Source organism: Platalea leucorodia (assembly GCF_965183815.1).
Source record: "Platalea leucorodia genome assembly, chromosome: 18".
NCBI classification, from domain to species: domain Eukaryota; kingdom Metazoa; phylum Chordata; class Aves; order Pelecaniformes; family Threskiornithidae; genus Platalea; species Platalea leucorodia.
Genome location: NC_138840.1, coordinates 7,380,531 through 7,395,233, shown reverse-complemented (window position 1 = coordinate 7,395,233; position 14,703 = coordinate 7,380,531). Strand labels below are relative to the sequence as shown.

The following is a 14,703-nucleotide window of genomic DNA, read 5'->3' as shown; positions in this document are numbered from 1 at the left end:
GCTCCAGTACCTGGCCTTGCAAGTGCCCTCAAGACATTTGAGGCTTTGACAAACACCACTGCCTTACATCTTCCCTCAAAAGAGGCAATGGTTACCCCAGCACGGCAAGAAGCCACGCTTTCAGAAGCGGTCAGGACCTGGACACAGCCAAGGGGCACGCCTGAGCTCCAGAATAAGGACAAGATACCTGTAGGTGCTCAAAGCTGACCTGCAGTCACTAAGTTCAAGCAAGCAGCGCACCTTTGCATTGGCACAGTGCTAGGCACGACTCACGATTTGCTCTGCTTTTAGGCTCTCCCCGCTGTTTGCGCACACCGTGGCACGGCTGTACCGGGTAACTTCGTGCTTGCAGTACTGAACTGCATCGCTCAGAAGAGGCATGCCGAGAGCGAGACAGATTTCCTGAAGTACTCAAATGTATAGCACCCTGAGGTCTCCAACAGCTTTTAAATTTTGGATTTCCATAAAGCTACACGGTATTTTACTTTAATGATTCAGAGAAGCTATAGCAGAATCATTGTTTCTTCAGTAAAGTGGATTTGAATGATATATAATTATCACAATTACATTTGAATGATACACAAATTGATTTCTCACTGACCCTTCAGAAAAGGAACAGAGAGACTTTACTGGAGGAAGAGCAAACATAAACCATTAGCATCAGCAGGTTAATGAGAATAAACAGCCTTCTGAAAGATGATCAGGGCTCACTCTTTTTCAACTGTGGCATTTTCTAGAGGCTGCTGTAAGAGATCCTGACTTACCCCTCTGCTACACAGGGATCCACTTCCACTGCAACCACCTCCTTAGCATGGTGCAGATTCAGAGTGGGGCATGCTGTGTACGTAAAACTAAAATTCAGAGAGACGTGAAAGTCGAAAGGGGGAAAAAACCTCTCTGTGGTGTGCACGCTGACTGCCACCCTCCATCAAAACCCTGAGGTCCCAGCACACGCTTTCCTCCGAGCAGCCAAGAGCTCTCGCCAACCTCAGAACTGCCTAAAAAATAGCAGGCACCAGAAACTGATGCTTACGTGCTGTAAAACACACGGGTCAGGGAAAACCCTTGCCTTCGATCTACTAACCCACGCGTTCCTTTGTATCATTCTGACACAGTCTTTCCAACTGAAACCAAAACCGTCTCCAGTTATTAAGCACTGAGTAGGAGATGGCAAATGCCAAGACAGAGCCCATTTCCCTTTTATTCCCTTTATTAGCTGCACTGTAACATAAAGCACTTGGTCTTCAAACCTTCTAAAAACAATAGACTGACAACACAGCAATTCTTTATTCTAAAAACCAGGGGCGTCACAGATTTCATCTCTTCCTTCAGTATGGCTGGACTGGTCCCGTACTGGTCCAACATCCTTTCCTCATAATTAAAATTGAAAAAAACCCAACAAAATAAAAAACTAACCCCAAATAACCAACCCCCCCCCAAAAACATACTTAGATGGGAAACACTGATATAGGAAGGCCCGGAAGGAAAGCGGGACTACCTACACTGTTTCCTCTACTGAAGAAACCTCCACAGAATATCGTATCTGCAAACTAAAGGTATATGGTGAGGGGGACCCACTCTCAGCCTTGAAGAAGCGTGTGTCATTGTGTACATGAATGCACACTGGCTGTAAAACGCTCAGAATGTCACTCAGAGAATGGATTTACAGCCACTTTGCACTGTTAAAAATGGCTGCACAAGAAGGACAGCACAGGAGAGAATGATCCAAACGGTTCTCGGTTTCTGCCTGCTTTGCCTTTACTCTTGCATCCGAACTTTAATCCCATTCACTCAGCTCCCTGGACAGCCTCAGCCTCTCTCTAACGGGCCCCGACAAAGGCAAAGAGAAGCGAAGCAAAGAGGTAACAGCCTTTCTGTCAGCTGAAGCCTAAGAAAATGTGACGGGAGAAGAAAACACCCAGAATAGTCAGCTCCACCAAAACCGATCGACAGCATATAAACCATCCAGCGAGGTGCAGCCGGCAGACCGGGACTCCATCCAAACACAGCAGCTACACCTTGTAAGGCAAAACTTCGGTGTGGGTTTCTCACAGGGACAAAGGACATGCTACTTACACGTAAAGCACCGTTTTCTGGTCTCCGACTTGTCCTCCATCACCCACTGTCAGAGTGTCATATCCTCTTTCTAGTTCAAATTCTTCAAAGGTGAGTTTGATAACCTGGTAAAGATGCAGCATGTTAATATGAATCAACTGCCAAGACAGCCAGCAGATCCTCTTGTCTTGTTTATTTATCTGTTTGTCTATTGAGGAGCAATTTATAAGAGCATTAATATCTTCAGGACATCACCAAAGGTGACCGTCCTCGCTTTTTATAGCACTGTAGCAATTCTTTCCAGACAGATTGAGCTCTTACTGAAATTACCTCTCAGATTTTTCTGCTTTATCTATTGATTTTCCAGATGACTTTATTGATAAAGATATGTGTGTTGGCATTTCAGCATGCTTTTTTTCACCAGGTACTGCTACAATTTCTTTCATAAACCTGAGATTATGGTGATGGATTTGAATGTGCATATGGGCAGCGTGTTTGTTACATACGGTGCAAGCGGAGAGTCTGTCTTTTGCTCTGTGCTGCTCAGAAAGTTCCCCTGTTTTCAGAAGCTTCTGTCAGACCAAGAAAGGTTTTACATGAATTACTGCTGGGGTAGCTCAAGGAAATCGTCTCAAGCTGTCCACAAACACCATCATCATAGTATCTGTCCACAGCTGGTTGATTCCTGAGTTTTCTCTCCTTCCCTATGCTAACCTTCCACCCCCACTCGATTTACGTAGCCTCTACGTATCATTTAGGAGCAGAGGTCCCATGGAAGTCGAGAGGTTTGTGTTCCAAATCTCCTGGCTGCTTTTGAAATCTATTATTCTCAAATAACTGAAAATTACAATGTGACTTAGGGGACAAAGGTCTTAATCCAGCTACAGACAGTGCAAGCAAACAGAAAAGGAGGAGAGCTTAATTTACAGAAGTGCTTTATCTTGACAATGCCAGGAAAAAAAAGAAATCAATGGGAACTTTGTTTCTTGGAGGTTTTTAACTGACCAGATTCAGGAAAGCACATGAACGCCTGAATGCATTCAGATCTTTGTGCACGTGCCTGTAAATATATTCAGTTTCCTAACTTTTAACAGACTAAATTACTAAATTTAGTCTCACATTACTTTTGTCATTTCACACAACACCGAAGTTATCAAAAGCAATTAAGGAGAAGGACCTACATGTGTGCCGAGGACCCCAGACACCCGATGCCACCCTACGCCTCCTGACGTGGGGCAAGCAGCAAGGCACAGGAAAGCAAAAAACTGTGTCTTGTAATTTCTTGCCTATTATAAACGCAGCATCTCCTGCAAACACTTGAGCACGTGTGCAATCACAGGGGGATAACAGTCCCAAAGTTAAAACCAAAAGCAATAATTAACTGCGTTATGTTAAATGTGAACATGCCTCCGGTCTCTTCAAGGCTTGTACCGACTCTCTAGGAAGCTGACAATGTTTTTCTGTCAAAAGTCACTCAACTTCAACCCCTTAAGAAAACGCTGGGTAGTCAGACATCGAATGCCTTAAGTGTTCTTTAAAAAAAAAAACAAAAAACAAAAAACAAAAAAACAATGGGCATACATATAGTTCAGACTGAACCGTCACGTGCTACCATCTTCTACATATAAATGCAATTAATGCTTTTCAAATGCATAGAAATGCAAATTACACATTTTAGCTGTGACATTCTGAAAGTAGGGTATTACCCAAAAGCCCCAGGGTCGTGAAAGAGGAGCCTGTGTGATACTTCACAGAAGTTTGGAACCATTAATTTTAGTAGTAGTACCAAAATATTAACCTGTGCAGATTATTATTAAACCATGTAATGATGGAATAATGTAATTAATACAAAGAACACTGCTGTAGAATGGCACACATCATTAGTTACATCAGTCATTCAAGTAAACTGCATTCTAAGAAGTCTGACCCTAATTAAATAACTAATTACATTCTAGTATACTGAAGACTGCAACCTTGTGGCACAGGAACAGGATGCTGAATACAATATTTATTTATCCATTTTCCTATTTTCTTTTCGGTCTGAAAGCTGAAAATTATTTAATGATTCATTAAACAACAAGAGACCTACCAGCACACACAAACACATGGATGACACAAAACCTCAATTTGAAGCTACTGAAGTGACAGGAAACAATTAGCGAAGTCAGGAAGATAGGCTGGAACGCGACACCTGATTGCAAGGCTTCGTGCTGCAAAGTGATTTGAAGTGCAGTCACATTCATAGGAAACCACCACAGTCATGCTCTCCACGGAGAGCAGCACCTCTTGCAGTTGTATCCAAATGCTTTACAAGCACACATTACTCATTTCCCCCCTCTCCCCATCTCAAGCATCTATCTTCGTTCGGGATGAATCATCCCCTGGAGGGGCCCATCTCTCTCCACCGATGACACAAGAAGCTTGGACAGAGCTCTCTCTGGCTTAGCTAGACTCCAGGTGAGAATAACCCCTGGAGAAATATCAACCAGCAGCATCCATTATGTCAAGAAGGTTCACAAATAGTTTTGATGCAAATTCACCAATTATCATACACATTTCTCAGCTCCCAAGTGATTTATTTCTCCACTGTGGCTGAAATTAATTCCCATGGCACCAGGGACCAGCAAAAAACCTTTATGCCCTGAACACCCCCCAAATAGGTTTGATGTCACCTTCTGTACAGGAAATAATTCCAAGTTGTCAACTGAAGAGCACTATGCCCTTAATACTGTTTATATAGGTTTCTGAGCAAACTTCGAGGGGATTATGTAGCTCAGTGAATCTGGCTCAGTTCTTTTCCAAATATAGAACAGATGACTTGCAAATGAGTTCTAAATTCAGCTCAGTGGTTTTCCCATCGCTCATATTAAAAGCTTCATATAACAGGACCTGATCCAAAGACCACTCAAGTCAATAAAAAGATTACCACTGATTTCAGCAGGCTTCAGCTCAGGCCCATAATGCTTTTTATCTTCAAAGTATTTTACAGGCATTTTAATTAATTCATCTTCAATCCTTCCCTCACCCATGCTGGGGAATGTGCAAGGATGAGATCATCCCCTTTGCACACAAAGGCACATGAGTTAGGGAGGTGAATTCTCTAACTCAGCAACATGTTTCTAACATGGGCCGTGCTTTAAGCAAGCACGAGTTTTATGTTTACTTTTCAGAGGCAGCACTATATGACTTGTTAGGTAGGAATACCAGTGACCGAGCTGGCATCAAAACTCGTACATCAGCAACTCCCATTGCTATACTGGGTTACGCACGCGAGCCGCTGCATTAGCCTACGCAGCCAGCCTGGGGAGCCGCTTGCTGGACAAAACAAATCATCCATGCCAGTGAATGTACCTGTCTTTTTGTATTTTCACCAATCAGGTATGGTCCTGTCTGCACAACTCTGGTTTCTGGAGCCTTAATGAATTCTTCAAACGGCAGGAAAAACGAAGGGTATTGATTTGTTTCCCCTGTTTCCCGTCTTCCCCAGGGCCAGAAGGAAGCCTGCGCCTCGCCTGGGCTCCCGGGGCCGCGCAGAGCCTCCCCTGCCATTCCCGCAGAGGAACGGCGCCGGGCTGCAGCTCCGACGGACGCGAGCAGGCGAGGCACCGTGCGAGGACCAGGCAGGCACAGCAGGGGCCTTCCCAAAACAGTTAGTGCGTTCCTCAACCCTCCCTGCATCAGAGATGAAGAGTTTTCCCCCATCTGTAAATTATGCTTCCAGGATGAGACATCCAAAACCCAGAAACCCTTTATAAACTGATATTACTAATTAACTATTTAGCACTCCAAAGAAAAAGAAAACGGCAGTTCCTTTACACAGTTAACATAAGCTGCTGATTTGACCAATCTATCCTTATTTCACTTGTGCTACACCTCTTTACAGTGTATGATGTTGCAGCCCAGGGAGCACAACCTACAGTTTCTTGCGCTATTGAATCTCTGCTCCAAATTGGTAAGTATTGAAATTAATGGATTTTACCAATTTCAATCCCCTTTATGATTTATGAAAGCTGAGGATCAGGACTTGCAGATTCTGTTTTCTAATCAACAGTTTATTATTGCACAGGTTTAAAAGCTGAAGAAGAAACTAAGTAGGGGAAGAAGAGAAATTTTCCCTAAGCACAAATTCACAAAGACAGCAAGTTTTTGAAAAATGAGACAGTCTGCTCAGGAAGCTTGCAAAAGGAGAAGCTTGTCCTATCACACTGCTGAAGGAAAAGCAGAAAGAGTTTGTGCACGAGGCTGGCAGAAAAGCTAATGAACAGAGCTGAAGATTAGGCTCTGAATATTGAACACGAAAGCAATGTGACAAAGGGTCAATAAAACCGTGGACATGGCCCATGAGCATCTCTTGACAACTGATTGCCATCTCCTCCTTCATAATTTGTACCAGAAAACCCAAATGGAAGCATTAGCCTACGTAACACCCAGGGCACGTCTACATCTAGCTCGCTACAACTTCTTTCCAAACACAGAGGACTATTTTACATATACAAAAACTGGATTTTGCTGATCGTTGAAAGACAAAGATGCACAAAAATAAAGATATGTGTAATACACATACCGCAGGCTAAGATACTGATGTATTCAATAACCTGTCCGTGCACCGGCAGTGTAAACCCAAGGGTCTGCAGGCCACAGGCTGAACAACACAGCTGACACTTGAGCAGTAATAGCTGCTGTTACATGTGGTCTGCTCTCCACTTGCACATTACCCTGATGAAGGAGAACCTCCTGGGTCTGATTAACCAGTAAATCACTCCTAATAAATCAGCACTGAAAAATATCCTGATTCCACACTCCAGTTTTCCAGAATTTGGGTCATTACTACACTCCTCTGCAGCCAAATGAAGACATCCGCTGGATGAAATGACCAGCTAATGACAGACCCTTAAATACAAACTCATTCTGAAATTGGAACATAGGAATATTCCTCATTAAAATCATAATCCACCAGTGATCTGCACTTATTAAAGACTTGAACCGAGGTCAATGGGGAGAAAGACGCAGAAGCGAAGAGGCCCTTCAGCCAGCCCCAGCGCTAGCTGCCCTGCCACGGCCAGCGCTCCAGAGGCACAAGGTGCCACCCCATCAGCGGCAGCAAGCAGGCTACAACTGCGGATGGTTGCCAGCATTTCTACAGACCATAACTATTTCTAGCAAAAGATGAGATCCTGGGACACTAACGTGTTTGTGAAACGCCTTCCTTGGATCAGTGGCAAAAGGCAGAGTGCCAAAACGCAGGACTGCCCAGAGGCAAGGACCAAGGCATAACTGACAGAATAAGCACATGAGCTCAGTGACTTGGCATGCAAGACTTGCTCGTGACCTAACGGAGGTGATGTTAGTAGGAACCCAGATACTAAAAAGAATGAAACTTGTCGTCTTCTGAGAGCAGAAGATGGTGAATAACACCTCAGAAAGTGTATTTTGAGCTACACAGCGAAGTAATTTTTGTTCTTATGTTCCCATACGGATCTGGAGGAGAGAAACAGGCTGAGTTTGCAGGGCTGGAAAAAGCTGTGAGGCACTGACCACTGCCCTCCCTGAGCCAGTGGAAAATGGAAAGGGCTTGATCTTATGAAGGCCAAGGCAGTCAAGCTTTCTGCTCCGCATGATCAGCGACAACAGACTTGAATCCCACATGCAGACCAGCAGGGACAAAAAATCCCCACCAATCTCCCCTCTTCCAAACCTCAGTGAAGACAGAAAGGACTTGTTAATAAATTTACAATACTGCATAAATAGCAGTAGACAGAACCATACCTCCCTCCTCGCTTGCCCTCTGCCCTCTGGGGGCTGCAATCCCCGTTGGTTAGGGCCCAGCTACCAGCCAAAAGGAAGTGAAAAATCAGCATTCCTGGCACAGCCTTCCTGCCCCGACTGAGAGCTGGCTTAATGAGATGCTTTGCTAAGCTGTTTGGCATTTCACCGCCATTCACGCCAAGATATCAAAGAGGTTTTGATTAAAAATAATTACATTCACTTTTAATTACATCCTTTAACAAAATGAATTTTCAGCAGAGAGGCAATGTGATGTGTTGTGGTCTTTAAAGACAGTTGAGAAACATGTGGAAGAAGTCTGCGGGGGGAGAGGGGGCACAGCATCAGAAATAAACTTGAATGGCTAAATATCAGAGAGTAGTCCTCTGTGAAGCAGCATAGCTATACAACATTTCAGCTAAGGCTCTGAAGTAATGACATGGAGACGCATCTCCGAGACCTACCTTGGCTGGATTGAGCGCAGTGATGACCCACACGCAGTAGGCATTGTTATCGTATTGTACGGGGTAGTTGGGAGAAGTTATCACACCACTGGGACCACGGAGGTACATATCACACATCCTAGCTGTGAAGAGGAAAACAAGACAAATGTGGGAGTGAGGTCTCTCAGCTTCGGGATGTATACAGTGTTCTTTGTGGAGGAGAGAGAAGTAGAGGTGCATACAGTATGGAAGTGGGGGAGAATTGCTGCTGTGTTGTTTTCGCTAGCCAAAAGAGTAATTTTTTTTCCATGTAACATCAAAGAGGAAGGATTTATTGTGATGAATAGATGAGTGGGGCATTTCCAGGGGCCACCAAACAGATGGACCACCAGACCCACCACCACCACCCCATTCTCTAGTGCTCAGACTGATTTCATTTATTTTTTACTATATCAAAGCCCTCGCAGAAACACTTTCATGTCCAAGACAATGAAAGCAACTACACGGAAGGTGCCAGGTAAGACACAGCTCCTTTTTAGCGTCCCCAGAAGGCCGTATTTCCTTTCTTCACTCCAGGTCAAAAAAGAACACTGCACAGCAAGTATTTACTAGGTAAGGGCTGACTTCATTCTGGTATGACTGTGGACTCAGGGCCAAGACGGCAGCTCAGTTTTGTATCTTAAAAACATCTTAGGCAAAGTAGAAGCTGAAAAGTGCTTAAGTGGGGAAATTTTTGCCTGTGGTATTCCTTTGATGTAATATTTAACCAGAATATGTGAAGAACAGCATCCTGGTTTTGTAACTGCCTCTGCTGTTGTGATGGATCCTCAAAATTAATTTATCTCAAAGGAGCCGTATTTGCACATGTGGCATCTGCAAGGCTTTTTCCCCGCTCCGAACAGCAGTAAAGCATGGAAAATGATCTCCTGGCCAAACTGTTTGACTCCACAGGTGGTGCCAAGGGAACATGCGGAACGCTGAGAAGCCGCCTGCCCCCTCCTATGCGACCCCATCCTGGAGTCTGTCGCACACATCCCATCCTACCTGACAGAAAAAAAGGTAAATCCTGTTATTCCCATTTTAAAAGCAAACAGGAGCACAAAGGGATTGAGTGAGTCTTCCTGGGACCCAGAGGGAATCTGCTGTAGATGGGGAAGCTGAAAAACAGTCTTCCAAGTGGCAAGACATTTGATCACTGGGTATTAGTAACTGGTACAGTCCAGGGGGTTAAAAGCTGGCTCACCAGGCACCCTGCAATCTGAGAGAAACTCAATACCCAATAACAAAATGAAACAAACAGAAAAAAGTGGTATAAAGCTGAAATAAAAAGCAAATGGAAAACTTTTTATAAAGGAAAAAACACCCCAAAAGTTAGCAGTTAAAAAAAAAATTAAGTTGATTCATAGAATCATAATAATGCAGGCAAATCCTTTCTTATCTCTTGCAAGACGACACCATAAATTTCCTTTATAGTGTCACATATTTATGCCAAATATCCTCTTACACTGATTCAATTTATTCTAGGCTTGTTTCAAGAATTAGATGGGATTCCAAAGCCTTGAAAAAAATCGGCAGATGAAATTAAAGAAAAAAGAACTGAAAAAATACCGATTTATAACTTTAAGAGCTTTAGAAGGATTTAATTAAAAATACTACAAGTTGTTCATTATTACCATTACAAATACCACAATTATGCATGCCATTTTTAGAGACAGAGAGGGAATGAAAACAAAATGGCCAAGGGCAAAATGGGCATTAGGTTTTTTCCTGCTGAAAGAAAACTCCATTCACTGATGGCTCACGGCTGGGCCACAGGATAATCAGGATTATGCCAGTTAGGAACCACAGTCTAAGAAGCCCCACACTGCTGCCTACTAGCAGCAAGTTCCACTAAAGAGAATCTCCCTCCATCTTAGCTTTTCCAGATTTTGTTTCAGGCTTTCACCTTTTCTCCCCTCTCCTCCTTATCCCATAACAAGAAACACCTGGAATAGAGAGAACAGAAGGGGACAGAAAGCATTGCGAAGAGATGAGGACATAGTACACAGGTACGATGGACACAAATATAATCAATATGGTCCAGACATAATAGCTTACGAAGCTCCATAGTTAACGGCAATAGCTTTACTAGTGCCATTAGGCAACAGGAACAGGTGTTTTTCTTAAAATCTGGATTTCTGCAATCAAAAAATTGCAGGAGAACGAAGCAAAGGTTTCTTTCTCAGGCTTGTGCTGAAAAGACTGAAAAATTTGAACCCATATTACTCTCTCTCACTCAGCCAGAAAACAAGATTCACCATTAGAAAAGAATAAAGATCCTATTGACTTTTGACCACGAAGCTGGCAAGACCAAACTCCCATTTCCAAGAGCACAAATGCACTCAGGGCAGAGCTGCGCACACAGCAGTGGAGAGCTGACTTTTCCCAACAGGCTGTGAGCATCGAGAGGGGGCTCGGCTAGCCGTGGCCCTTGCCTGAGGCAGGGTTTTGAAAACAGATCCGTACCACGGGCCACACGGCAGGCTGAGGTCACGAACCAGCTGAGGGATCCTCACCAAGCAATGGCAAACCTGAGGACAGAATGGGTGATGCTCGAAGGGGACATGAAGGAGATGGGTTCTCTCGTTAGTCCTCATAACTCAGTAAAACGTTGTCTTCTCACCTCTGCACACTGGCCTGTGGTCACTCCATGCAACAATTATGTCGCTCACTCTCTTACAGGTGATGCTTTTGGACCCTTGTAAATCATAGCCCTCGTTACAGGTGAACTGGATGCTGGAGCCCAGCCTAGCAGACAGAACAAAGGGTGAAGTTAGCAACTGAGACACTTCTGCAGCAACAGCTCTGTCACTTTTTACTATCCCAGTGATTCTCCAAATTGCAAACAGAGAGAATTCACTGGCCCTCCAGGCAACAGCAGAAATGAATGAGGGGCAAGCTTTTGCCTCATGCGTTTGCTTGTGCTGGGCGCTGTTTGCCTGAGGTGGTGACAGTCCAAGAACGGATTTGAGTCTTTCAATGCAACCTTCAGTGGGAATTTTCTTCAGTGCGGGAGCGCAGACTCAGCCCCAAGAGATGACATGCTCAGCATTCTTATAAAGGAAAAAGAAAAAAAACAAACCCAAAAAACCCACCTTCATCTACTACTGAAAGGTTTGTTTTTTATTTTAACGCTTTGGATTCAGATCCTTTGCTGGTTTAAGCCAATGCTGCCTTATTCACTGCAGTAACACAATGCTGGTTTACAGCAGCTGAGAATTTATCCTATGGCATTTAGGGACTACTGGGAACTCCCTTTCCTCCACCCTCACCCCTCCGATCCATTTTCTGGATTTCAGGAGAATTTGATAGACTCAGGTTAAGCTGAAAGACACTTTTAGTGAACAAAACAGCCATCGACAGCAAAATAAGATTAAATATTGATTCACTATTGCTAACAGCAGGCTGCTTCATTCCGGCACACTTTAAATGAATGCAAGCAACTACAAGGGAATAACAGCATTGTTTTAAACTTTGTAAGGAAACAATTATCTAGCACCACGTATGCTTATTGACAAAGAACTGTACCAGCGCTTTGGGAAGTCACCTCAAATTCACTAGGGGCAGGGCCATGCTGTGACCAGCTAATTTGAGAAGCGATTTTTGTGCTGTTTGAGACAGTTCTGTCGGCACTTAACTGGAGGGGGGAATGACAACAAACATTGATTATACAAGCCTGGCTCAACGCCCATATTGTGGAAAGAGAAACACTCAAGAGATCACTACAGATCCTCATCTGGGACATGGTCTCCCGAACGCACATGTACACATTTATACACACTTGGTTCTTCTCCATCACTAGTCTCAGCAAGCTTTTCAGACATAATACATTTAGAGGTGTGCAGATGGTCTCTAAAAAACAGACTACGTAATGCCAAGGAGCACACACAATGGTTACAGACAGTAGCTTTGCAGCATGCATAAACACACACATAAAAGATTCTTACCTAAAATCGTTGCCTATTCTTTTGCCTCTCTCTGGAATCCCAGGGTCTGGACACATATTATGTCCCTGGGACACACCAACCTGAGTTACTACAAAGCAAAAACAGCACATACAGAGACAGAATAGCAAAAGAAACATTCTTTCATCAACTGTCTTGGTGGATGTGGAGAGAAAAATGGCAATTGGTAGCTCGAAAACCTGAACGTGTTCCATTTTGTTTAGAGAAAAACAGCTTTGGAAACAAATGTAACTGGAATCATTTCAGCTCAGTTTATACACCAAAGTGTTTTCTAGGAAATGCCAGCTAGGGACGCAGTTTTCCCTCCGTTCCACTACAGAAGTACCTCTGAAAAGAGTTTTTTTTATTCTGCAAAATTACATCAATTAAACAGCCCATTTCCGAAGCCTGTGATTAAAATGGCCACCTGTGACACGACAAGGTGACAGCCTGCCGCCCCTCCGAACCCATCCGAGTGGTGCCAGGGGAAGAAAACAACTCGATGAGAAGGTAGGTGTATGATACCAGGGGAAAAACCAAGCACAGAACAAAAGGGAGAAAGGAGAGGGAAATGCAAGTCTAGCATTTTAAAGCAAGTAATTTAGTTTGAATATGAAAAATTTTATGGAGCAACCTTAATGTAACTGCCAACAAACATGAAATCTATGAAGTGATCAGCACTGAATAAACACCTTCAAATTTCATTCTCTATCCCCCCTTTCCACCTTCCCCCCCAGCCTGTCAAATGGCGCAAACAAGCATTCAAGCATTGACTTGGGGTGGATATAACCTGGGTGGCTCCTGACAAGGATGAGATGAGATCTGGCAATATACTGATTTCAATTTTGAATTCCAGCAACTACCAAAACGCACGATAATATGGGACAAAGGCATGATTTTGTCATGGAGTTGTAGAAGTTTATGGAGCTCAGTTTTCTTGTATCGCTAAGGGAAGGACGCAAAGAAAGTGCAATACTTCTTGGCAATGATGCTGAAGCATGAATCTTAAGCAAGCATGGTTCCATTCTACCTCTACCTATCACTACATTAAAGGAAAAAAATCTCAATTATACTTCAGAACATACTGTGTTAGCACAGTGCCCCAAAGACCACTGCCAAATGGATGATAGCGCGGTGATAAAAGCATGTTTCTCACACCAGACACGTTGGCTCAACAATTTGAGATCTGCATGGTGCCAAACACGGTGAAAGATATGGAGGTGCATGCACATAAATATTGACATAGGAAGATAAGCACGTGGAGTGTCTACACATGCACAGACTGCACAGCGTGAACGCACAAAAAGGCAAGACCATCAAATACGGCAATTACTCATTGGTAAATTACAGCTCGCGTAGTCAGGCACCACAGCTGGAAGATATAACACCGTTCCTAAAAGGATGGAAGGATCACTCTGCTCCCACTGGTACGGGGCTTTCACCCGAGCATCTACACCTAACTGCTGGCTCCCTACGTTGAAGACATTACAGCTTCTGACCTTCTCCTAAGCTCCAGGCACTAACATCTGATCCCATCCCCTTCAGTTTTGAAAGGGCCTTTGCCTCTCCCGGCTTCCCTTCCCGCCAACCCCCTGCGCCGGGCACCGCTGCCGTGCTGAGGGACCGAGTGGGATGGGGCAGGGGCTGTCCCTGCCATCCTCCTCCGGCACCGCCGCCGCCGCACAGGGCTCCGTGTTTCGGCATGACGCTTTGGTGCTCCACCGTCTCCTCCACGTGTTTGAGGGCAAAAGAGGAAGCGAGATATAGCTTTATAGGAAACCAGACTCCCGAGAGATTGCTTTCCCTCTTTTGCATATTCATAACCTCACGTTAAGCTCAGTCACGTGGACAAGCAGAGACACCAGCAAGAGACAGAAGCATGAAAGTGGCACACGGTCTCTTCTGATGGCTGCGTTTTGTAGCTACAAAGCTTTGCTGCCACCTTTCACAGATTCTGATGATTCTGAACGTACGCCAGAGTCAGAAGGAAGGGAGCCCTGCCCACAGCAGGGATTTCTCTCTGATATTTTCAGTGACTGCGCCCTGCTATCTGAAGCAGCCATGACAAAACCCTGCTCCAGGAGCGGGTATCTCCAGCAGGTCTCAGAGATGCAAAATAATTTGGTGATCCTTCTGCAAATGAAGATGCCAGCTTCCAAGAGCCCTTCTCTGCTAGTGCTGGAAATGATACGCTGCTTCTGAGAAATGAAAGGTCGGCTGAACAAAGTACATAGGTGACACTGTCTTCCTTAGGGTGTCTTAAATCGCTGCCTACCTACGCAAATGTGATGATTGTGGATGCAGGTATCTCCAAACAAAGCAAAATTCATGCTTAGGATAGAGTGTACAAACTAGGGTTGTATGTCACAAGCCCATATGGCATTTAAGGGAAAGCACTAAGGTTTCTCATCTTACTTCCATGCCTTCTCCAGAGTAAAACCCACACTAAACAAGATATG

At 44.2% G+C, this 14,703-nt stretch overlaps 1 protein-coding gene across 1 annotated transcript in view; it reads right to left on the bottom strand.

Annotated features, from left to right (window-relative positions):
• Positions 1–14,703, bottom strand: part of CSMD2 (CUB and Sushi multiple domains 2) — a gene marked incomplete at both ends in the record, with an annotated part of 300,879 nt that overhangs the window by 138,238 nt on the left and 147,938 nt on the right. The window contains 4 exons of the mRNA XM_082329451.1: positions 2,077–2,180; positions 8,283–8,404; positions 10,924–11,048; positions 12,248–12,335. Coding sequence (XP_082185577.1) covers positions 2,077–2,180; positions 8,283–8,404; positions 10,924–11,048; positions 12,248–12,335 — 439 coding nt within the window. The remainder of the gene's footprint in view (positions 1–2,076; positions 2,181–8,282; positions 8,405–10,923; positions 11,049–12,247; positions 12,336–14,703) is intronic.